The sequence below is a fragment of the Eutrigla gurnardus genome (genome assembly GCF_963514095.1).
Source record: "Eutrigla gurnardus genome assembly, chromosome: 20".
Classification (NCBI taxonomy): domain Eukaryota; kingdom Metazoa; phylum Chordata; class Actinopteri; order Perciformes; family Triglidae; genus Eutrigla; species Eutrigla gurnardus.
Window position 1 is genome coordinate 4,176,151 of NC_139931.1, and position 25,773 is coordinate 4,201,923.

Sequence of the window (25,773 nt, forward strand, 5' to 3'; positions counted from 1 at the left end):
GGATTAGTTTTGGGGGACATGTGTTTGAAGGCTTCTTTAATAAGGCCGGCTCGTGATTTGAAAGACCCAGAGAGATGAGAGGGAAGGGTCTGACAGTCGGGGAGCCATTAGGCGGCTGTTCTTTCCCCGGCCCTCTCACTTAGCGCCGTCTCTGGGTCGAGGTTATCCTCGGACAGCGTTTGATGGGCCTCGATGTGAACAGTCACAGTTTGTGCAGTATGTAATCAGCACACTCCGGCGGTGCTCTTTGCCTTTGTGAAGCTCTGTTTGTCTGCAAGGACCTGTTACCATGTTTCCTCCCAGTGCCTCAAAGACAGAAACCCCCAGTTTTCTGTATTACAGTATTAGATCAGCAGTGACAGAATTTCACCCCAAAGAAGAAGCTGTGAGAATTTTGGCTTGATACCATTTTTTTTTTGTGGGGAGAAAAAGAAGAACAGCACTTGAAACGTCAGGTTGCAGCGGTGGCGTTTGACTAAACACTCCCCGAGCTCCAACAATGTGCAAAAAAAAAAAAAAAAAAAGTGCGAGCTTGCAGCACAGCGAATTAAGCCTCACTCTGTGTGCTCTGTAGCTCTGCCAGGCAGGTTCAAGCCCCGCGCTTCATATTGAGTGAAGTCAAATGAAAGGAATTCACTTACTCATGCCGTTTCACAGATCCGTACCTCTCCGAGTCAAATTTTGCTGCATTTTCGTCCGGTTTGAGCGTCGGGGAGGAAGTGTTCACGCTCGGCTGCTTTCCCCCGAGCGGGAGTGTGAGATGAAACCTCCCCGGAGTTGCGTGACCGTGCTCTCTGGAAGGACTTTCTTTTTTCTTTTTTTCTGTTTTCAAGATAAGTGTTAGTGGGCTGTGACTCCAACATGGCCGCCGCGGACGCCCCTGGCAATCAGAAACACTCATGCAAACTTGAAATGAAACAAATATACATATATAAATATATCTAAGTGAGATGTTTGTGTATGATATTATAATTGTGAAGAAAAGTGTGATATATATATAGACCTAGATTAAATTATATACTGTAAAATGTCATCATCTCTTCAGTTTTATATATTAGTGACCATTTTGTACAGATTTTTTTCTTTTTTAAATTCATTGAGAGAAATATTGCATTTCACACTGAGATTATTTATTCATACGCAGAACATTTTTATATTTGTTTAAAAATATCTGTATAGATAAGTTAGCCTCTGTAATATATGCTGAAGTTCATTTTTAAATAGGGTTTTCTTTATGAACACTGGGTTAGGTTTTATGTAAGTTTGATTTTTTTGAAAAGCTCGTCCCTCTAAATGCTCGTCCGGCTCGCCTGCACCTTCGCCTCCTTATGTGAAGGACCACTATTGAGGTGTGAGGTGGCCGGACCAGTGCCTGTGCTTAGGGGCTTATTTTGCTACTATATACTTGGTTTAGGGGTTGTTTTCTGTACCCGTGGTCTGTTTTTTTTGGGGTTTCACCCCGTCATGTATTTGTGATTCAGCCGGTATTTGTGAGTCGGGGATGAGAAACACAGATAATTATGATGACTACTGTGAACGGTCGATTTATGGGCCCGGAAGCTTCACATAGAGCCTTGCAGCTTTTGATGAAAAGTGAATAATATGGCTTTAATTCTCCTCCTCCTGTGTCATGGTTGCATGTGAACAGGAGCGGTAGCAACGCGAATGTGGACGCTCAGTGTAAAGAGCGTTCGGAGGCAACAGGCTCGTCGCCACGGCAACAGTGGGACGTGCTTATCCAGCTGTTGCGCTGAGCGGCTTTAAGTAGCAGTCAAGCTAATCCACAGAAGTTATTAAAACGATGAATCAATAAGGGAATTATGTGAACTAAAAGTTGTATCTCTAACTTTTTTTTGCCATTTTACCTTTTTTTTTTATATAACAAACTTACATTCGATAGTATGTATATGAGATTTTTACATGAATGTGTGGATGTTCAAAAATCTTGGCATCAAAAAGTAGAAAAACAAAAATTGACTTGTAAATAGGCCGAGTCATTCCTAGCGAGTTCCAACAAATTGTTATGTCCAAAAGAAGATGTTTTTATTAATAAACTATGACGATGGGTACAAAAAGGTATATACAAAACAATGCATGTATTGTCTCGAGCAATCGCACGGTGCAGTCCAGAAAAAAAAACATTTAAAAGTTGTCTACGTGTTTTCTCAACAAAAAAAAGTGAGAAAGAGGAAGAGAGAGGAAGAGGAAAGGTGGGTTTTATGTTCGGGGGTTTAGGAACATGACGAATGAGATATTATTTTGGTATCTGTGACACGGGCATGTTCAGTCTTACTACTGTGATGACGATGATGATGGTGATGATGATTGAGTGTGGTGGATGTCTAGAGGGATTCAGAGCGCTTGAACGCACCCCAAACCAGAGACGTCTCCCATTTGTAGAGTAGTGTGATATAAGAACAAAAACAATACAGAAAATAGATCTATAATATAATGATATATAAATTTAAAAGCCTACTGATACTGGAGATACTAATTTATCAGTGTGGATGCCATGATATTCTGTGAGAAATGTGTGTGTTTTTCCTGTGAGGAGGCGGCGGGCGGTTGAACCGCCGTCTTTTGTACATAATTTGCTGTGATTGTGTGTCCAATAAAGTGCAGCTCTCTTGTACAGTGGCGGCGTCTGATCTTGCTTTATGATGGGTTCAAACTGTGGATGTGGCTCTCATACATACAGTGTCCTAAAAGTCAGGATTTCTTTAATTGTTCAAGAAGTAACAAAACTACAAATTTAGAGCATTCAGTCGTCAGGTGCCAAAGAAATAGGTTGTTTTTTTATGAAGATTTGTCATCAAATTCATGGACTCTTGCATTAAAAATATCAAATAGTTCCAACTTCAAATTCTATTTACACAAATAAGCAAATTCACACTAAAAAAAAATGCAAAAATACACACTTATGGCTACTTATATATCTTGATATCCTGTATATACAGCCCATTTTAAAGCGTGCTCTTCAGAGTTGTGATTCCAGCTCCGTTCGTTAAAAAAAAAAAAGGCCGAACAGAAGTGGCTCAAGAGTCCTGGCGCTGGGCGGGCCGCCGACCATCTGTCCGCCTGTACGGCGAGTTCCTCAGATCTGAGGCAGAGAAAAGACAACATCAACAACATGTTCTCCTCAAGCATCACCATGTGACTCCTCCTCCAGGAAGCATTGCGGCGCCGTACCCGTGATGATGTCCTCCAGGGCGCCGTCCTTCCCCTCACGCACCTGAGGCTTCACCTGCCTCTTCTTCAGCTCCGCTATCAGATCCATCTGGGGCATCTTCGGCATCCCAGGCCCCTAGAAAAGACATGAACGATAAGAGCGTTGTCGAAGGTTCAGGTTGTTTTCTTATTTCTGACACTTTGGATTCAACGCCACGTTTGAAGAGTATAAATCGGTGGTATTTTCTCTCAGAGTTTCAGAGGTTTGTTTTGCATATTCTTGCCCTGAAGACTGAATTAGATTAAATGGACCCCAGTAGTGGAGGTGAAATGTTGCCCCCTTATTTCTTTGGAGCATAACACAGAACACCTTCAATAAAGAGAGTTCATAAATATCCGATGCATCATTTCCTCTTTGAACGTCGTACCTTTTGCCCCCCGGCCTTGTTCGGAGATGACGACACCTTTTCCTCGCTGCTCTCGCTCTCCAGTTTCTGTTTCTGCAGAAACGCTTGCTGTGCCGCCTGCGTTCAACCGAGGACAAAATAATCAACATGCAGTGCAACAATATGCAATGGCTAAATATCCGAAACCTGCAACGCATCCTCACCTTATAGGCCTTTATCAAGCGTCCAAACGAAGGGAAAAACATGGACGGCTGCGTGGTTTTGGGGTTCTCTCCGAAATACTCCACCGCCGAGCCGTATGCCTCCTGCAGGGAACCAAGCTGTGTGTCTAGAACCTCTTATAAGGTATAAGCTGTAGATTTGAACATGAAACACTAACCTGTGCTGTCCTGCTGTCTTTGATCAAAGCTTCCAGCTGGTCGCAGTTGGTTTTGATGAACTCCTTCAGCACCGGGCAGTCGTCCTGCACCAGGAACTCCTTCTTGGTCATCTCCATGCCCCGCTCTAACGAGCGGATGTCATGAAGGATGGCATCCAGTGACACTGGCGAAGAGAAGAGAAAGGACTTGAGTAGCTGCTCCCGCTGTGAAAACACAAGCTGCATATCCGGGATGACCGTGGATGTACCGAGCGCCGCCTTGTCTACGAAGTGGAGATCGGTGTGGAAGTCGGCCAGGTCGGGGTATTTCTCCTGGATGATGCTGGTGATGAAGTCGAGCAGCGTCTGTGAGCGGTCGGTTGACTTGGTCTCCAACAGCTGAACGGATGGAAACGTTGATTTGGTCAGTATGCACACTCGTTCAAGGTTCATGGGGTTCGAGGCTCATTTCAGAGTCTTGCCTTAAAGTGAAAGAGTAGATATAGAAACAGAGGCCACTTACAAGGTCCAGACTCTGCAGCCGGAACCCGTACGCTGCCCCCCTTTTGCTGCTGTTCATGTAGTTTCCAAAGGCGAGAACGATCTGACGGGAAAACACGAGATGATTCATGCAAAAAAAAATCACACGCTTGGAAGCTAAATCATGTGGTATTCTCTTTTCCTTACTTCTAATATCTTCTTCAGTTTGGTCGAAGACTTGATGGACATGGACGCGGCGATGACGGAGTTCAGTTGCTGTGGATGAAAAACAAAAGTCAGAGCTTGAATCTCTTTTAGGTCCGAGCTACCAATCATTCGACAGACTCACCGGCTGCAGGCGTTTGACGGTGTCGGGGAAGTTGCCCATGAAAGTCAGAGTGTTTATCCGCTGCGTCAGACGAGGAATCTTCCCCAGGCGTAAAATAAATTGATCCTCGTCGGTGAGGTCCGCCAGTGGGCGGCCATCTTTCTCATAGTTAACCAGCAGCTTCATCTCATAATCCGATGGTATGAAGGACACGAGTATTTCCAGGAAGTCTATGGACAAAGCCTGCTGGTCGTACCTGTACAAAACGACAAAGGCTGGTCGGTTAACGTTCGAGGGCAGGAATGAGAAGAAGAAGAAGAAGAAGCACGTACGTCTCTATGGCGGTGCAGATATCAGACGCCTTCATTCCCCCCTTGCGTAGCGTGATGGCCAGATTCTTGGCCTTGTTGGTGTCGATCAAGGCCGTCTTGCTGGGGACCTTCTGGACCACCTTCTTCTTGATGTTGGACAGGTCTGTAGGATTACCCTGAGCCCTGGTCTTGAAGTGTTCTTCAAATATATCCATGTTCAACTCCTGATGGAGACAGAATGAACGAGTCAGACGGGATAAACTAGTGCAAGGGAAACGTCAGGATTCTTCTTACCTCTAAGACGGTATCGTCATCCAGTTCGTTGAAGACGGTGCCGGTCACCTGGTTTGGATTTAACGCCTGCCAGTTTAACAACGGCATCCTGAACTTGGTCTTTATGGTCTTCTTGCTTTTAAACCCTAAGAAACAAAGAGGGATAATCAAACTGATCCACTAACGACTCCTGACTGTTTTCAGCTCTTTTATTCTGTCAAACTTTACCAGATTGAGCGTTTGGTGCTCCAGGAGCAGGTGGAGGTCCGGCACCAGGTGGGGGAGGCGGCCCAGATCCAGGAGGGGGAGGAGGGGGAGGCGGCCCAGATCCAGGAGGGGGAGGAGGTGGAGGAGGGGGTGGTGGACCTCCTGCAGAAGGAGGAGGAGGAGGTGGTGGAGGAGGTGGTGGAGGTGGAGGAGGAGAGGCAACCTGCCCTGGACCACCAGGAGGGGGAGGGGGAGGTGGAGGAGGTGGTGGAGGGCCAGAGGCAGGAAGGCTGGGCGGTGGGGGAGCCGCATCAGTGACGGTGGACCCGACGCTGGTCTGGGCGGGGGCGGGGACTTCGACGTACTCCACCACGGTGACGGGCACCACCTGGATGTCCAGCCCCCCGGAGGCGCTGCGTCCCAGTCGGATCAGACCCTTGTCCTGCAGCTCCTGGACCCTCTGCTCCAGCTCTGAGGACGTCTGAGGGCCGGAGGTGCTCAGACGCTCCCGGTCCTTCTCCCTCTCCCTGTCCAGCTCACGCTCCCGTTCTCTCTGCTGCAGGGCGCTGACCTGGGAACAGGACTCTCGCAGGCTCTCCTGTCAAACCATAGGTGAGATATTTCAGTCTGGACTCACAGACAAAGACAGACCCAGATCCAATCCCTCTAACGGCTCTAAAAATGTGAGGTGATTTAGACTCATTTGAGTGCAAACGCTCTCATCTGTCTTATTTCATACCGAAGGTTTTACTCTCGTGTTAAGATTATTCAAATAAAGCGAGCTGCCACTCTTTCGACCTCATTATAACTAATGGCTGTGAGAAGGGCCCACCTTGCCTGCTAATTAATCTCATTAAACGGTGTACATGTCGTGCGGCAGCACTCACTTTGAGCAGCTCCGTCTCCTTGGTGGCCTGCATGAGCTGAGTCTCCAGTTCAGATATCCTCTCTGTGGTCTGGTCCTCGATCTCCTGCAGCCGGTCACTCAGCTGCAACACAGACGCCGTCGCTTTAATTCAGATTATTCAAAAAGTCACATCAGAGCCTGTTATTGTTGTTCCTTCATTGACTGACGTGTAGGTTGTGGTCCCGCAGCTCGTCGACGTGCTGCAGCACGCCTCCTCTGTTCTCGGCGTCCTCCAGCAGCGCTCCGACGTCCAACACGTTGTCCAGGTAGGCCTGGATCTGCACCTGCAGCTTCTCACTCTCTGTTTGCTTCAGACTCTTAACACACAAACACATGTTGTTGCATTAAAGGAACACATCCTAACGTATGCTGCAATTTATTTAAATAGAGATTTCATGTAATAAAGCCTGCAGAAATGAGTGTAGAGGCTCCTCACCTCCAGATACTTGTCCAGGCCGTGGTGGGTGAACTCGAACTGGAGATGAACACGGAAGTTCATGTTCTCCACCGAATGGACTACGATGTTTATGAACTGCATGCAAGCCACCTGGAAACACAAGGCCAGTTAATTCTCAAGAAAATTTAAAATAAAATTCACATTATTTAAGTCAGCATGTAAAAAAAACCTACCATGAAGTCAATGTTGCTGTCGTCGTTGGTGAAGTATTCCATCAACTTCTCGAAGCGGTTCCTTTCTCTGCTCACCTGAGAAAAAAACATACATATATGTGATATATATTGTTGCCCACAGGGGGCGTACGGTTGGGCATCGATGCAGAATCAACTATATGCAGCTGAACCACAAAAATGGGGTCTGTTTCTCACCTCTGCACTTTACTCACACATGCATGACTGTAAAGTTAGAGGCATGTGAGGGGGAGCCGTGTCAGTATAAAGATGAGTAATCAAAAAGGGGAAGTCTGGCACCATGGCGTGACTGAACGGGTCAAACCGTCAAAATGAAACCGTCGTAAAATAGTGAATGAAAAATGAATTTCACCTCTTTGAAGTTGTCAAAAGCAGACAGAATGATGTCATGTCCGCCTCTGACGAGACAGACTGCAGCCAGCAGCTCCAACACCAGGGCTTTGGTCCTGTTGGGGGGGTTAGAGAGTGTTAGAGATAATAATAATAATAATAATAATAATAATAATAATAATAATAATAATAATAATAATAACACACACTTTGCCTCACACACAAGTGCACTCACCTGGGGTTCCTGCTGTTGAGACTGAGGGTGATCTCGTTCACACAGCGCGGGTGAGTCATCACCAGGTTAAAACCAGACTGAAAGCAGAAGGAAAAGCATGAACACCAAAGTGCAGTGTGCAGGAAAGTGCAGGAACGGCGTTTGTGTTTGGGTTGAGGAAAAACGACACCGTTCCCTTTTTATAAGAGAAATAACGAGTTTAATTTCAAATTTGTATTTAAAATACAAGGAGAGGAGAAAAATAATCTTTATAGGGCTAATGTGTAAGATTTGACGACATCTAGTGGTGAGGTTGTAGATTGCAACCAAGTGAAACTTCTCCCAAAAACGTGAAAATGTTTTGTCCATTTCAGGCTTCTGTAGAACACGTAAGCTATATTATATATTCCATTTTTGCTAATAGATGCTCCCAAATGTTACAAACAGTGACTGTTTTTAAAGCTCTACCTGGTAGTTCATGATGGCTCGCAGGCACATTATGCACACGTGTACGTCATCCCTCTGGTGGGACGAGTGGGACTTCTTGTGCATTTTGCTCCCCAGCGTGGAGCTAATTCTGCAGAGGGATAACAAGTGTGTAGACACATGAATACGTCCTCGAGGGGAAGAGAAGCGACCGTGTGTGCAAATGGTTTGTAATTTAGAGGCACAGAAAAAAAGCACAGTTGGCCAATTATAATAAGACTTCCAGCATTGTGGGTGGGTTTTTCTTTTTTTTGTTTGCCTGACAGCTGAAAAGTAGCACCAGGTGGAAATAAAAAAGGTAAAATACTCCACAAATGAGCAAAGGATATAAATGAATAAGAGTGTGAGAAATTGAGGTATTTGTCATGGTGCAGTGCAGTAAAAACATGGCCATGAAATGAAGCAAAAAACCTGAATAAAATCAGATTGATTTAGAAAAAGATGTTTGTTTCCTATTTCACAAAGATTAAAGCAAAATCTATAAGTTAGGAATGAAAAATGTGTAGATTTGGATCTAAATATAGGAAACAGTTTGACACAGTATCAACATCTCTAAGGAAATAACATCTAGTCAACAGTATGTCAACATCACAGCAGCTCTAGATTCAGATTAAATACTTGCCATACATCTGTACACGTTGCTAGGGATTTTTTTCAGTCTCCTCATAACAGTTCATAACAAAAACCCACACAAAAGACACATAAAACACAGCACATAATTCCACGAAGCCGCCTGGAGCGTCCTCACCTCACAGTCAGAGCCCGAGCAGCTCTGGTCATCCCGTGTGAATGGGACCCGCTGGGGCTCTTGGTCAAGTCCTCCATGGACCTCTCCGCCGGTTTCCCTCTGTCTGACATGGTGCCGCCATTCTCAACGCTCTCCACCTCATACCTGAAGAGTTGGTTAGGAAACAAACAGATAAGTTATCTTCTCTGAAGGAGAACCGTCGACACCAGAGGAGGTTTTTTTTTAATCGCTACTCACGAGGCGTCACTCTGGGCGTAGGAGAGGTACTCCACCAGAACATCCAAACCTTTGTTCTGCTCGTTGAGAAACTCCTGAGCCCATCTAGAAAAAATACAGAATGAGGGAAGAAACTCAGAGAGACAAATATAGGTTCTAAGCTCGATTAGATTCAGAGAGTTTAGAATTAAGCAATAACACAATCTTGCTTTACGAAGGAAACGTTGAATTAAAAATGTGCAACTCTTGCTCAGTTCAATACACTTGGGAGGATTTTATTTTATCGTGGCTAATGCTAGCAAACTTATCCTGCTCTTGTGGCTCAGTGACCTCTGACCTGTGATCAGTAACACCACCTGTGTGTGTAGACGGTGCTCACCCGATGTGATTGGTGCGGAGCGATATCTCCAGATCTTTGAGGACCTGCGTGGCGTCTTGGATCCTTTTCTTCAGCTAAATCAGCAGAAAAAGGAGGAGGCAGAATCAAGAACACGGTGTGTGTGTGTGTGTGTGTGTGTGTGTGTGTGTGTGTGTGTGTGTGTGTGTGTGTGTGTGTGTGTGTGTGTGTGTGTGTGTGTGTGTGTGTGTGTGTGTGTGTGTGTCAGATAGGATCTGCTTCACACTGACCCTGCGAGTGACCCCGCCTTGATCCTGGTAGAAGCTCTTGATCTTGGCCAGGTAGGTGGAGGGGGGGCTCTTCACCTGGAAACGCTCCTGTGGGGGGGGGGGGGGGGGATAATTCACCGAGAGTCACAAGTAGCTGATTTAAAATTCATCAGTTTCCTCTGAAGCTGTCGCTGTGCTGGTTAATAGACACACAACTCTCTGTTGCCATGCCGACGGCATCAGTTGCCACCACAGGAACTGTGCTGCTGTGAGGTTTTCACACTCTGCTCTATATTTATGTACTTTCGTCAGCTCTGTCCCAGTGAGGGGGGGGGGGGGGGGGGGGGGTCTCACCTGATCGCACACTAATTCCCACTTCTTGTCGTTGTCATACTGACTCAGCAGGTTCAGTTTGTCTGGAGGCAGGTTCATGTAGCTCTGAGGGAGAGAGAGAAGGAGCATTTATTTTAGATTTGTGAGAATTTGACGCCGTAAAATAAAAGAAAAAGACACTTTCTGTTCTGCAATTCATCTTCACACACATCCAGTGACATTCAGCACATATTTAGGTATTAATATATTGTAATGTATTCGCCTTTCTCGCTTACACGTTAATATTCAAACGGACCAAACCACAAACTTCACATTCGTCAGGGCGTCAGCTACCTGCAGGAAGCCCAGATGAGACGCACACAGATGTTTTGATGGTTGCCAATGGATACCAAGTAGCTCAGAGAATAAATAACGGATGGAGCGTGCGTCAGTGTGGTGATGATATGTCTCAATTTACACTACGATGCAAGCTTTAACAAAAAAACACGATGAAACGAGGCACACTGTAACCGTTTAATGTATTTGTTGGTTTCTTTACTTTGTTATTCAAATGATAAAGTTTAAATAAAGAGTATAGCATCAGGATCTGATACATTTTCCTGTACATTAAATTATATTTCTATAATTCTTTGAACTGTGTGGAGAAATCGACCCCCCACCTCCACGGTGCTTTGGTGCGGGCGGACTCTACCATCTGACATATTGCACAAAAAGTTTCACTTAGAGTAAGTCAGCCTACATGGAAATGTTTGACTCCCAGTATAAAGGTTAACTCCCAGTATAAAGGTTAACCCCCATTCAAGAAGATGAAGAGCCCTTTAATGAACCTAACTGAGGAGTTTGTGTGATTAAAGTGCAAATTACTAGAAAACCTCATTGGCACATAAATGGAGTTCATTTAAATAAAGCCTTTAATTACAGTTATTTGTTCCTGTTTATGTGTTTATTTTTTGTTAAACCTGATCCAAGACGTCTCCGATTAACTGACGATACTAATCGGCGGGTGTTGCCCCTGGCAACCCCGACTCATGCTCAAGCAGCGGTTTGCAGTTTCTTTAAGTTCCACACCTTAAAAAAAACCACACACACACACACACACACACACACACACACACACACACACACACACACACACACACACACAGGCTAACGGAAACAGGCGGTTGCTTTGCTGGGGAGTTGAAGCTTCGGCCTCGGTGGGTGAAGGGAGGAGACTCTTTGTGGGTTTTGTAGTTCTATAAACAAAAAAAAACCACACGCGAACCTACATGAACACACCGTGTGAGTTTAGAAACAATGCCAGATACTTCTCGTTTCTTTGTGGGGTTTGTTGCTCAGAATTAAGGCAAATACAGGTTCAACGTAGTTCGCTGAAAGAGGAAGTGATGTCATATTGTCATTTTAGACGTGTGAGGGTGTGATGGGTATGAAATGCTGTTAATATTCTCAGCAAAATAAATTTAAGATATTATGGAAATACATACATTTTCAGTCCTCAGGGGAGGTTTTGTGGATTTATGTGGAATATAGAAAACATAAAGAAAGTGTTTATGGATAATGTTTACTTTTAAACTATTGTCAGTATTTTATGATCACGACTCATTGGTAGTTTTTCTTTTATTTAAATCAACATTTTATGTCATTGTTTTATGTCAAATAACATCCAAATAATATTATTTTTTTTACTTCTGTGCTCTCTTTTTTATTTTATTTGTTTTATTTATGGATTTTCTTTCACAACAGGAACACATCTCCACAAAACAAAGCACCCGCTTAATGTTTGTACTTGTATCTTCCTGACTGCTGTTGTTCATCTTTGCCTCCCTGATGTGTTTTTTCTCTCCTTACATAAATAGCTTATTGCACCTTCCAGCATCATATTGTCTGCAGACCTGTTTACCCGGAGACAAAAGATGTTGCTCCGCCCCATTAGTCGATGATGTCACACTCACACGAAGCACCACAGCAATTCAAGGAGTGGATCAATTTAATTTTTCCCCCCAGCGAGCAGAGAGCAGTTAGAGCCGTATGAAGCTTCTTATTGATGTTAATGGAGCGGCTGCAGTGCGTCAGTGTGACATCACAGCTTAGAGTCTTCTTTGTTAACTATTTATCATCAACACGATGCCAGGATGAGAAATAAAGACAGATGTTTAAATGTTTTAATAAAACAGACTTTTCATTTCACTAAACGTGAGATTAAATTATTCTATACAGTGTTTAAAGTGTTCGTCATGAGGTTTTTTTTTTATCTCAACCTGTTGAAAGACTGTGGAAAGAGTGGTGGAACCGTCGCTTTCCGGTCTTATGGTCTCACTCATGTAAATATGTTGCTCAACTTCCCCTTGAGGCCAGCCGCCTGAGCGTACACTAATCACCCTGTTTGTAGCCTTTTGACAAACAGCGAAGGAGTGGAGTAATTTGAGGAATCGGGCAACTTTGTCGCTGACGTTGTTGTTGTTGTGATATCCCGGCAGTTATTGGTGGAGATCTGATCGTGCAAACTCACGTCTCTACATTTAAAGTAGATCTTTAGATCCACCGGACAACATCTAAAAGATTATATGACAAGAAATGAGGGGAAAGGATGACATCACATCCTAGACTATGTAGTTCAAATAGATTTTTGGCGGCCTGCATCAGTCACAGAGTGTTCAAAACAACTTCCTATGAAAAGCTGAATCACATTCACTTGCAGCCTTCATATTTAGCCTCTACTATAAAACCCTAACGGGTGCCTTCTTGTCTCCCGTGCATCCACTCACCAGCACCACGTTGAAGCGCTCCTCCAGCTCCTCCTCTGGCGGCATGGGCAGTTTGGGAGCCGCCTGCTTCTTCTGCAACGTGGGAGCGGAGTCATTCATTCCCGAAGCTCCTCCGACTGAGCTCCTCGCCTCCCGGCCCTCAGACGGATCCTGCTCCAAGCTCCCTGCGGCCGCATTCCCCATCACTAATCTCCACAAGTAATCCAGGAGGAAAGCTTTACACGCACCCCTTTTCTCCAGAGAAATCGGTGTATTCCAAAACAGAGTGACCAAAAGGGGATCCCTCCAGATCACACGACACGCTAAGTCAAAGCAGGTCTTTGGGCCTTCAGGAAGACGAACATCAAGCTACTGGGTCCACCTTGGTCCTGAGGACAGGGTGGGTGATGAAAGAAGGTAGTTTGTCCTCATCTTTCTCTATCTGCCTACAAGTACCCTTTGAGAATAAGGTCACGAGCTTTCGCCTCCGAGTTTAGACCCACCTAAAAGTGTCACTTGCTACTCTGTTGACCAAGAACTCGTCTGGTGAGCGAGCGAACAGGGCTGCATGTGAGAGGAAGGAGAAGGGAGGGTGACACATTCTGTAACACAGACAGAAACCACAGAAGCACAAAAGCAGAAGAGCAACTTCCTGTGCATGACAGCAACAAACGCTGGGGTGGAGGACAGGATGGGAGACATGTTCGTCTGTTTGGTGTAGCGTGCAAGCGAAGGTGAACGATGAGTGAGTGACATACGGCTGTGTGGGTATGAAATAAAAGCAGAATGCACTGACTGGTCCAGAGTTAAAGAGCAGGTGCACATGAAAAATGAACCAAAGGAAACTTTCTCTCGCTTAATACCACAAACTCCACGTTCTCCATTTCATCCTCTTGACGTCGGCTCAACGTGAATATCGAGTTATGGTTGTTTTGGTCATTTTCCTGCAGGTGAGGCCAGGTTGATGGGGAAGTCAGGTAGGGACAGATCCTGAGTGACAGGTGAGAGAGGCTTTCCAACAGCGCCACTCTGTGCTTGAAGCACGCTACTGCACGTGTGTGACTGCTGCATTCGCGGTCTCCTCGGAAATGCGTAATCAGAAGTTGTTTTGCAGTAAATGCCGCGAAACGAACTCGGAGCTGGGAACAAATATTTCTATAGATAAATACTGTTATAATTAGTTGTTTCATGACGAAGCATGTATATTTTTGATAATTCATGCACGTGAATTACGTCGCTCAGGAGAAGTGATTATGAAAACATTATTTCAAGGTCACACGAATTATCAACGCTGTTTTCTGACTATGACAGCTTGGTCTGCCACATTTCATACATTTTTAATTTGTACATTTTGAAAAAAGATTGTTTTTCGCGCACATTTTCCCCCCGCAAATTTTATAGCGGGGTATCCGACTTTACGAGATGCACGCGAACGCACCATCGCTATTAGTTATTTTACATTCCAAAATGACGGACCCAGCAACGTCGCCAGACCCCTGGAAAGTAAGTAACTGACGTCGGTAAAGCCCAACTTCGCTGTGTTTCTGGTGAATGTGGGCCTACGTGCGCCGTGTGGCGGCGGCGGGACGTGGCGAACGTTGTTACGCGTGGAAGTTGGAAGTTTCGCTGACGTTACAGAGGAGCTGGGCTTTGTTAGCTCGAGAGCTAACGCTAGCCCCGTGACGTCAGCCATCGTCACTTATGCTACAGCGGTTAGCTCGTTAAATAAACAAACCGTCCTGGTCGGGAAGACGTTTGTGACCACCTGAAATCACATTCTGTGTGTGTTTTTTTTTGTTTTTGTTTTTTAATGATTTATTTCTGTTAAACACTGACGTGGACGTGACGTGCTGATGTGTTGAAAAGTCCAGTAAAGCTCGTAGATTCATAGCTGTTTGCAACCCCACCACATTATACATTATACACTGTTTGTTATCAGGTCTTTAGGGAATAACTTGGTGAACTTTTCTCTTGTCAAAAGTATCCATTGAAGCTTTACAGTTTATCTATCTAACTGCTAGCTGTTCATATGGAAAAGGAGCTAAAAGATATTTCCTCCTCATGTCAGGGAAAATATAGTAATGGTAGTTATATATTAATAGTAAATATGTTTGATTGGACCATATTAAACATTTATTAAAGGCCAACGATGGTGAAGATGTTTTATTCTTCACTTTTAATAAGATTCTGTTATAAGTAGATCTGGTCAGAGGAGTCATGGTCAAAAATCCACATTTTTTACCATGACCACACATTAAGCAGAATAAATGGATTTTATTAAAACACATTTCCAGGGTTTCTCCCCTCAGGAATCATTGTTAAAATAATACATGACTATTGTAACACTATTATGTTGTGGTGGCCTAGATCAGACACTGAAGTGCTGATTGCAGTGCAGCCTTTTCACCCTCCTGCAGACTTGAATTGGATGAATCAGGGCAATGCTCGATGGGGGGGGTTTCACCTGCCGGGCTATTGTCCTTGTATTTGGGGCAGCATGATTTTTGCCCTTTGTGTTGCAGCATCTCACCTCTGTTTTCTCCTCTTCTGCATCTCGTGTTGTCTGGCGATGGCTCGGCAGACGGACGGCGGCGTCAGCGACGGTGGCTTTGACCCGTGTGAGTATCCAGTCAGTTGGTCACATCATTTGATATTCAGGCTACGTGATGTGATCTCGTCTTTCTGGTCTCATGTGATGAACTTCTCGTCTCTGACGGCTTTGCCTGTCTTGTCCCGCAGGTCTCTTCCCTGAAGCTGGCAGACATGGTTCAGTCGTGTCCAGGGCCAACAGCATCGGCTCCACAAGCGCCTCTTCAGTACCAAATACAGGTATTCTCATTTCTGACATTAATACAGAGAAAAGCAACATATATTATTGCTTTTCCTTTTAGGTTTTGATGTAAATGTTTGCTTTTCTGACTGCACTTCAATTCCAAATACGTCCCTATAATGCGTATACTTGTATTCTACATTTCTAAGAATAATAAGTATTATATGTGTGTCACCTTTCATTCAAAAGTAAAAGATACAGAGCCTTAACTTTAATTTTTCCTGCTTCTTAAAAAAGTAAAACAAAGCAGTGATTCTAATTGAAGGCTTCAAAAACCAGTTAGATGAGTTTCTGGTCTGTAATTACATGTTTCATAAAATGCAGTGCATGAAGGTGTTCCATCGTCAAAGCTTTGTTAAGAATGTGTCAGGAGGGTTTTATGAGTTGTTGTCGCAGTTTAATAATTATAATTATATATAGAATTTGATTGAGGCTTGAATCAGATTATTTAAATCCTGCTGAGATGAAAATACATTTCTTTGATGACAGGAAATGTAAATACGTCAATAAATCTATAAAATCATCTTCCAGTCTCAGAAAAAAAATGTTTGGTTCTCAATATATAAAAAAAACAATAAATCTATTTAACAGCAGAGTAGTAAATTTAAACGAAACTGGAATTAATAAATACTTTACATTACCTTTTAAAAATGTCTGTTCAGAGCCATTTTCCATCCCACGGGGAAGAATTCACACAACAAATAAGTGTAGATTTGTATTAAATATATTAAATAAGTATCAATAATTGTGTAACTTTGTTCCTGAATAGACGATGAAGACAGCGACTACAGACACGAGACGTCGTACAAAAACTCGTATAAAGATCGGCGGAGGCAAGCGCACACGCAGGCTGAGCAGAAACGTAGGGATGCTATCAAGGTAAGATCACAACGCTGTCTGTCCACACACACACACACACACACACACACACACCTTCGAGAAGCAGTGTTTTAATTTGTTGTTTTCATGTTTCGTGGTTCAGAAAGGCTACGATGACCTCCAGTCCATAGTACCAACCTGCCAGCAGCAGTCTGAGTTTGCAGTGGGAGTCCAGAAGATCAGCAAGGCGACCGTGCTGCAGAAAAGTAAGACGTGATGTCACTGGGAGACGTGATGTCATGGGGTGAACACTTAAAGGTCAACCTTGTGAATGATGTTTGTATTTGGAAATGTTGTTTATTACATGTAGACAAATTATCCTGATAATCATCAAAATATTCTGAAAAATAATCTTAAAAAACATCTTAAATCATAACGGCTCCATTCATAAATAAAACACATTCTAATGCCACTATTCCATCATATACACTTCCTGGCTGACGAGAGCTTAACGTAAATTAGGATCATTCATTCATTAAATGTACAGACGGACGGACACATCTCTTTATCATCATCAGTGTTAATTTAGAAGAAAACCCTTATAACCTTCAATTACAGATGCAAGCAAAAAGACAGTAGAGCATATAAACATGTTGAAATATAATCCAATTTCTGTATTGGAGGGCAAAAAGAGGAAGTGACTGCATGTTTGGGTCAGTGGTGGTGGTGGAGGGAAAACACCTCTGGGTAAATGGAAACTTAATTCTCAGGGAGTGAAGAAATCCCTGACAGCGTTGTTGTGTTTGTTGGCAGCGATCGACTACATCCATTTTCTTCATAAAGAAAAGAAGAAGCAAGAGGAGGAAGTTTCTCTGCTGAGGAAAGAAGTGATGGCGCTGAAGATCATGAAAACGTGAGTTAGTGGTTAACAAACTGTCAGCCACGTTGTTTTATTCTGGAGTCCCAACTAAGACCTCCTCACCATCTCTGCATCCAGACGAATGAAAACATAGATTTTAAAATGCACCATTTTATGCAAAGTTAAAAATAATAATAATAATAAAAAAAAAAACACAATATCCGCAAATAAATGCTTAAAATGCTGCATTTGGATATTTATTGTGGTACTTGTTGCCAATAAAATAGTGTATTTTGTAGGGGTGAGTATTGGCAAGAACCTCACGATATGTATCACGATACGATACGTATCACGATATTGTGATATAAATAATGATAAAATTGAGTTAAAACTATTTCATTCAAAACAGCATCTCTATTTCATTAATTCCCATGAAATTCACTGGAATAAATATTGAAAATAAAAGGAAAAAGGATCTTTGGAGTTGAAAAATCAATATTGTATTGGGTGGTAAAGTATCGCGATATATTCCCGTATCGATATTTGTACCCGCCCCTGGTATTTTGTGATGCCAGTGACCAGCGTTTGTCTTCTGAACAGGAACTACGAGCACATCGTGACAGCCCACCAGAACAACCCCCAGCAGGGCGAGGATCAGGTGTCCGACCAGGTCAAGTTCAACATCTTTCAGAACATCATGGACTCCCTGTTTCAGTCCTTCAGCACGTCCGTTTCCGTGAGCAGCTTTCAGGAACTCTCCGCCTGCGTCTTCAGCTGGATCGAGGAGCACTGCAAGCCTCAGGTGAGTGAATGTTTCTGACTCTTTGGCCTGGCAGCGGATCAGACGCAGTAGGAAACTGGGTCAGTGCTGATGTTCTGCTCTCTCCTAGACGCTGAGGGAGTTTGTCGTCGGAGTGCTCCGTCAGCTCAACGGTCAGCTTTATTGATTGAGTGAAACTTTCTGGACTAAACTCCTGGAAATTGACTCTGGGCTCGAAAAAAAAACTTCAATCATCCTCAGGCCACACCGCAGTATTTACACCCTCTCAAGCTCAGCTGTGACTCCCTGGCTGCAAATGGATTCCCCGGAGCCTCCCACGCTGGACGGAGCATGTTTAAGACGGATCACTTCTTCTGACTGTAAGTTTACACGCGTGTTTCAGCGTTCAGATCTCCTACCATCGTGCTGCTGAAGGAATGCAACACGACAGCTCGGAGACAGACGCCTGTTTGCAAATGAATGTTTTAAATGGAAATCGGTTAGACGAGCAACTCCGAAGTAGCCGGAGTTAAATAAATCAAAACAGACTCGGATAGTTATTTATTGATTGTAATGCCTCTGCAATCCATCAGCCTAATATATAGAAATACCAAAATATATTTGCAGCCTTATGAGCCTCCTGTAAGCCGAGTCCGTAGTATGTTCAGCTGTTCTGTGATTTCAATAATGCTGATCCTTCATTCACCTTCACGTTTTAATGGCTCTTTTAAGCAACGCAGATGTTTAATAGTCCAGCTTTTTAAAGGCTGCATTATTTAAATCTGCACACGTTATGATGCAAAGCAGACGGGCGGTTTCTCCTCTTCTTGCTCGGAGGGATCGCCGTCTCTCTGCCCGTTCGGTTGTTGAACCGCTGTACCAAGCATGGAAGACGATTCAAAAACACGTGTGGCTTTTTAAACTCGACTTTGTGAAACGATTCCGTTTTAATGCAGCCAGTTATTCAAGTTGCTGTTGTTATACATGTCGTGTTTGTTTGGGAGATGGATGTTAAATAAGTGTTTGATTTTGAATAAGCTTTCAGATTATTTCCGGTGGTTTTCATGCCAACATGCCAAATATAATGTACTTTGGTTGCTTTATGGTCACTCCAAACAGTCGGTAAGAACCACCAACGGAGTAGAAAATGTTGACCGTTCAGGTGTGATCCTCCACCGCTCGCAGGATCCTGGTGAGAGATTTAAAGCTGCTACAATGAATCAAAAAAGTAAATATAAATGGTAGAAAATTAGATTTAAAAATAGCATATAAAGCTATTTTTCATGTTTTTATCTGAATTAAAAATAATCAGTCGTACACCATTTCATGGCTTTGATCACAGGGACATTTTTGACCTCGTCTTGTTGCTTCAAGTATTGTCTTTTTGTTTTATAAAAGCCATATAAAGATTGCCTGTGTAAATATATAGGGAATTATTGCCCCGTTTGATTTACAATGAACTGTCAAACTGTCTTTTAAGAGAATTAGGATTGTTTTGTTGGAGAAATTCTGTCAGCACTTCAGCATCAAAAGTTTCTGTCAAGAACATTTAATAACTTGGAAACAATACAAGAATGAAGAAGCAGTACAAAGGATTATTGACAAAAGGAGAGAGGGAGAAAAATACATACAACCCTCCATAATATGTGATGAATAACCAGCCTGTGCTTAAAACATGGTGGTTCCTTTTAGGTGGTATTCAAACAGACATTAATGAACAAAGCTCTCAGTGATACAATGACTTGACATTTCAGGCTCAGGAATGTTTTTATGGCTTTGAAAAAGTGAAAAAATAAATAAACCGATGCTGTGAGGTGATGAGTGTCAGTTGTCTAATGATGTGACGTAGCCTTAGTGTCTCCTGACAGCTGTGTGTTTGTATATACGTGTCAATTATAGTGCAACATGTTTGTTTTTTGTTCTCTCCAATCGATTTTTATGAAAGATGCGCTATTTGTTCAAGAGAACGGCTGTAAATAAAGGATGTGTTGTGGTTCAGATGGCTGTGATCTGTCATCTATATTAGTTTAGCAGTTCTTGTTGTCTTTCTCTCAAGTGTTTGGAACAACCACCTTACAATCCTCATCGGTCTCCACGCCAACTTCATCCTGTGAGCGGAGAAACCGGCGTATATTATTCATTGTACAACAACACCAAGACACCACTGGCACACAAGCAAAACGCACATGGCTGGCGGCGTGAAGTTAAGTTTTAGAAAGTGGATTTTATGAGCTTGTTTGACTCACCAGGAACTGCTTCTTGCTCTTAGGGTAGCCCTCCAGGATCGCATCGATCATCTCAGAGGCCTGAAAGAGACGAAGCACAGACGGGTTCACAAAACGCCTGCTTGAGCCGATAGGAGATCCTAAAATATGCATCATTATTTAATATTTACTAACTTAAATATTTTAAATGTGGCAGCAACAATTTAAAATGTATTTTATTCCATGTATATATTTAACTATTTAATTATCAATTAATCTGCAGGCATTTTATCTCAAATGTTCTTTAAAAACTTTGAAAAATATACATATACAATTTTTCAGAGGCCAAATTGTTGTCATTTTGCTTGTTTAGTCTGATAAACAGTCCAAAGATATTTAATTACTGTCATATATATGACAAATAAAAACTGTAAATCGTCAAATTTGAGAAGCTGGAACCAGAATATGTTTGGCTTTTTTTTCTCTTCTCACAAAATGTGATAAAAATTTGAGATAAATTGCTAATTAATGTCCCATCTGTCAGCTCTGTAGACAGTACCAGTCTCTTCCTCTTCTTCCACTCTTTCACGTAAACACCCTGGTCTTTGTACACCTGTAAATCAAAATAGTATGAGTATCGTAGTACCATACGAGTAGTATCTTCACAAGGTTTTTTAAGAAGTATTCCCGACCTTCTCCTTCTCTTCCGGTGTGACGTGGTTTGTGGCCGACTTTATCTTCTCCAAGCGCGCTCCGTAGCCTGAACACTCTGCTTTCAGCTCCTGGATCTCCGACGTCATCTCCTCCGTCGTCAGCGAGCTGCTGAGCTCCTTCAGCTCTGTAGGTGGAGAAGTCACACAGAATGTTCACTTTCATAACGCAGTACAACCAAATACCATAAAGCATGGGGTGTCCATGGATGCCAGTCCACCTGCATCTAGCTGTCTGCAGCTCTGGTGGAGGGACTGCACTTCTGTGCTGAGCTGTGAGATCTGACAGTCCATCGCCTTCAGGTCTGCATCGTTCACGTCTTTGAACTGAGCCTGTAGGAAAAGGTAGACAGCGGGGGGGTTATTATAAACGGCAGATTTTTGCACAGGTCACTTTCAGAGTCTACAATATTTCAGATGAAACTAATGGACTAACCTGATCGGCAAAATAAATCTTCTGTTTGCCATATGTTTTCTCCTTGATCTTGCCCTCTAGAGCCAGCAGCTCCATGGCTTTGACCACTGCCTGGTGAGTGACACATGGACCATCATTAATACTTTACATACACACACACACACACACACACACACACACACACACACACACACACACACACACCATAGCATGTTACAGGTAAGCATCTCATCTCACCGTTTTCCCCAATCCATGCTGCTTTTGTAAATTACAAAACACATCCTGAGCACTGTAGGGCCGGTTCTTCTCGTTCAGATAAGCGAGGATGAGTGTCGTGCCTGTGGACGAGCATCATGTGATCATGTGTTCACACCAACATTCCTGAATGGTTCTTACATTTAAGACAACGTGGCTAGAAGCTAGAAATAAACGTCAGATCTGTACACTCTGATTGCACCCTACTTAACACTGATGCTGCCTTCACGTGCTGTCGGAATTAAGGGAATAAATAACGCCTGGCTGTTGCCTCGTTGGCTCTAAATTATGACAACAAATACCACTTTTATAAGAACGTCCTGTGTAACCCTAATGTTTTCTATAAATCGCATGTTGTGCAATAAAGGTTGAATTTGTTAACAAACATATCGTGTGGCTGATAATTATAATAGGTTATTCATATAGCCCGTATCAAAACGAGCAATTAACATACACCAAATACAGATTGCCTACAGATCGCATCTAACAGGACGTAACTGTTTCTATGATTTCCTGTAAAGTCTTTGAAAACTGCTTGAAATCGCCTCCCGTTGGTCTGATATTCAGGCGAAAGTAGGATTTTCCGACTAGCACGTGAAGGCAGCATACTTTATGTTGTTACGTTATATCGTCATTGTGTTTATGTTGAAACTGGGTCTCGGTGAGCTTAAGGCACTGTTGAATAATGGATATATATTCTATGTAACTTAATAATAAAGCCTCCCACACACGGTGCTTTAAATCAAGTGCATCACGTGGTAAAAGTGGGCGTGTTGGGAGTTTGGGAGCTAGCTTATTATGCTGTAAGCTATGTGGCTAACGTTAGCTGATAGCTTCTTAGCTGAAATGTCACCATCTGGCAAATAAAACGAGCGTCGATGCGACACAACATTAGGCCTTCTGTCGTTAAAACAACCGGACATGAAGCTACCGCTTACCGTTATCCTTTTTACTCATTTCTACCGTCTCCGCGTCCAAAACCAGCTTTCCAAAACGAGTTTCGCGCGAAATGTGCGTCACAAAACGAAGATCGTTTATGCTTTAAGATGCATCACACCAGTGACAAAAAGCTCTGCTCTGAGACTGGTGCAGACAATCTACGTTTATCTAAAACAAAACATATTTTACTTTTTATGACGTACTGTATGTACAATGACGCTATACAATGACATGTTAATGGTTGTTTTTTTTACATACTATTCTGTGAAAAGTTTTAAGTCATAGAATGAGGTGATTTTTTTTTTTTTTACTTTTTTATGACCTTTTCATATTTTCGACATGCTATACTAGGACTTTTTTTTTGTATTCCTATGACTTTTTTCGACATGCTATACTCACTTTTTAAAACTTTTTTTAACATGCTATACTGACTTTTTCAACTTTTTTTCGACATGCTTTACTGACTTTTTTTCAAACTTTTAAACATGCTATACTGACTTTTTTTCAAACTTATTTCGACATGCTATACTGATTTTACTAAACTTTTTTCGACATGCCATACTGACTTTTTTCAAACTTTTCAACATGCTATACTGACTTTTTCAAACTTTTTTTCAACATGCCATACTGACTTTTTTCAAACTTTTCAACATGCTAAACTGACTTTTTCAACTTTTTTTCGACATGCTTTACTGACTTTTTTTCAAACTTTTCAACATGCTATACTGACTTTTTTTCAAACTTTTAAACATGCTATACTGACTTTTTTTCAAACTTTTCAACATGCTATACTGACTTTTTTTCAAACTTATTTCAACATGCTATACTGACTTTTTCAACTTTTTTTCGACATGCTTTACTGACTTTTTTTCAAACTTTTAAACATGCTGTACTGACTTTTTTTCAAACTTATTTCGACATGCTATACTGATTTTTCTAAACTTTTTTCGACATGCCATACTGACTTTTTTTCAAACTTTTCAACATGCTATACTGATTTTTCTAAACTTTTTTCGACATGCCATACTGACTTTTTTTGTGAATTTTCGACATGCCATACTGACTTTTTCGTGAATTTTCGACATGACCTTTTTTTAACAATATGATCAAGGCTTTTTTTTTTAAAGATTATTTTCTTGCATAGACACCTTTGTATTTAGCGGTGGATAGAGAGGAAACATGGGAGAGAGAGGGGGATGTGACATGTATCAAAGGATCTCCAGCCGGGATTCGAACCTGAGGCTGCTGCATATATGCAGACATGGGTAAATGGCATGCACTCTAACCACTCAACCACCTGCCTGCCATGAATAAGCCTTTTATGACTGTTTTGGACTCACTACACTCAGATTTTGATTGACACGCGATATAGAAGCATATGTTAGGACTTTTGCATCATTTTTACAACATTTTATGAATTTTGTCGATTTTTCACTTTTTTCCCGACATGCTATAGTATGACTTTTTTTTTCCCTGAAAAAGTTGACCATGGCTTTTTATGGCTGTTTTGGACTCACTACACTGAGACTTGGCGCGTCAAGCGAGATGAGCGATTTTTATGCCTTTTTAACAATTTTAAATATTTTTTTATGAATATATCCTGACTGACTTTTTCGTGAATTTTCGACGTGCTATAGTATGACTTTTTTTTTGGGGGGGGGGAATATGACTAAGCCTTTTTATAACTATTTTGCACTCACTACACTCAGATTTTGATTGACACGCGATATAGAAGCATATGTTAGGACTTTTACATCATTTTTACAACATTTTATGAATTTTGTCGATTTTTCACTTTTTTTCCGACATGCTATAGTATGACTTTTTTTTTCCCTGAAAAAGTTGACCATGGCTTTTTATGGCTGTTTTGGACTCACTACACTGAGACTAGGCGCGTCAAGCGATATGAGCGATTTTTATGCCTTTTTAACAATTTTAAATATTTTTTTATGAATATATTCTGACTGACTTTTTCGTGAATTTTCGACATGCTATAGCATGACCTTTTTTTAACAATATGATCAAGGCTTTTTTTTTTTAAAGATTATTTTCTTGCATAGACACCTTTGTATTTAGCGGTCGATAGAGAGGAAACATGGGAGAGAGAGGGGGATGTGACATGTATCAAAGGATCTCCAGCCGGGATTCGAACCTGAGGCTGCTGCATATATGCAGACATGGGTAAATGGCATGCACTCTAACCACTCAACCACCTGCCTGCCATGAATAAGCCTTTTTATGACTGTATTGCACTCACTACACTCAGATTTTGATTGACACGCGATATAGAAGCATATGTTAGGACTTTTACATCATTTTTACAACATTTTATGAATTTTGTTGATTTTTCACTTTTTTTCCGACATGCTATAGTATGACTTTTTTTTTCCCTGAAAAAGTTGACCATGGCTTTTTATGGCTGTTTTGGACTCACTACACTGAGACTAGGCGCGTCAAGCGAGATGAGCGATTTTTATGCCTTTTTAACAATTTTAAATATTTTTTTATGAATATATCCTGACTGACTTTTTCGTGAATTTTCGACATTCTATAGCATGACCTTTTTTTAACAATATGATCAAGGCTTTTTTTTTTTAAAGATTATTTTCTTGCATAGACACCTTTGTATTTAGCGGTGGATAGAGAGGAAACATGGGAGAGAGAGGGGGATGTGACATACTGACTTTTTTTTCAAACTTTTCAACATGCTATACTGACTTTTCTAAACTTTTTTCGACATGCTAATCTGACTTTTTCAAACTTTTTAACATGCCATACTGACTTTTTTTCAAACTTTTCAACATGCTATACTGACTTTTTCAAACTTTTTTCGACATGCTATACTGACTTTTTTTCAAACTTTTCAACATGCTATACTGACTTTTTTTCAAACTTTTCAACATGCTATACTGACTTTTTCAAACTTTTTTCGACATGCTATACTGACTTTTTTTCAAACTTTTTCCAACATGCTATACTGACTTTTTTTTAATTTTTCGACGTGCTATACCGACTTTTTTGACATGCTATACTGACTTTATTTTTTACTTATTTGACATTCTATACTGACTTTTTCATGAATTTTTCAATATGCTTTACTGATGTTTTCTTTTTTCAACATGCTATACTGACTTTTTTTTTTTTTTACTTTTTTTCCCCCAACATGCTGAATATGTGCAACACTCCATGTTAAATTCAAACCACAAGCAATTCCTACA

At 41.9% G+C, this 25,773-nt stretch overlaps 3 protein-coding genes across 3 annotated transcripts; 1 reads left to right on the top strand and 2 right to left on the bottom strand.

Annotated features, from left to right (window-relative positions):
• Positions 1 to 1,859: 1,859 nt before the first annotated feature.
• On the bottom strand, positions 1,860 to 13,336 carry fmnl1a (formin-like 1a). Its single transcript, XM_084036334.1, has 25 exons — positions 12,786 to 13,336; positions 10,042 to 10,125; positions 9,709 to 9,795; positions 9,461 to 9,534; positions 9,103 to 9,186; positions 8,866 to 9,009; positions 8,100 to 8,208; positions 7,653 to 7,729; positions 7,440 to 7,533; positions 7,070 to 7,144; positions 6,876 to 6,986; positions 6,607 to 6,756; positions 6,420 to 6,521; positions 5,554 to 6,130; positions 5,347 to 5,471; positions 5,074 to 5,276; positions 4,763 to 4,997; positions 4,621 to 4,689; positions 4,457 to 4,537; positions 4,203 to 4,332; positions 3,955 to 4,118; positions 3,779 to 3,880; positions 3,597 to 3,692; positions 3,190 to 3,304; positions 1,860 to 3,100 (listed from the first exon to the last, which is right to left on the bottom strand). The coding sequence occupies exons 1-25, from the start codon at positions 12,966 to 12,968 to the stop codon at positions 3,036 to 3,038; spliced, it is 3,336 nt and encodes a 1,111-aa protein (XP_083892460.1). The 5' UTR covers positions 12,969 to 13,336; the 3' UTR covers positions 1,860 to 3,035.
• An 886-nt stretch (positions 13,337 to 14,222) lies between these two features.
• Positions 14,223 to 20,030, top strand: mlx (MAX dimerization protein MLX). Its single transcript, XM_084036343.1, has 8 exons — positions 14,223 to 14,267; positions 15,346 to 15,382; positions 15,504 to 15,593; positions 16,364 to 16,473; positions 16,577 to 16,679; positions 17,227 to 17,326; positions 17,873 to 18,074; positions 18,163 to 20,030. Exons 1-8 carry the CDS (start codon positions 14,232 to 14,234, stop codon positions 18,217 to 18,219), a joined length of 735 nt encoding a protein of 244 aa, XP_083892469.1. The 5' UTR covers positions 14,223 to 14,231; the 3' UTR covers positions 18,220 to 20,030.
• Positions 20,003 to 22,639, bottom strand: psmc3ip (PSMC3 interacting protein). The gene is made up of 8 exons (XM_084036347.1): positions 22,555 to 22,639; positions 21,599 to 21,699; positions 21,383 to 21,472; positions 21,168 to 21,279; positions 20,929 to 21,074; positions 20,796 to 20,849; positions 20,279 to 20,338; positions 20,003 to 20,140 (listed from the first exon to the last, which is right to left on the bottom strand). Exons 1-8 carry the CDS (start codon positions 22,571 to 22,573, stop codon positions 20,084 to 20,086), a joined length of 639 nt encoding a protein of 212 aa, XP_083892473.1. The 5' UTR covers positions 22,574 to 22,639; the 3' UTR covers positions 20,003 to 20,083.
• Between the last annotated feature and the right edge of the window lie 3,134 nt (positions 22,640 to 25,773).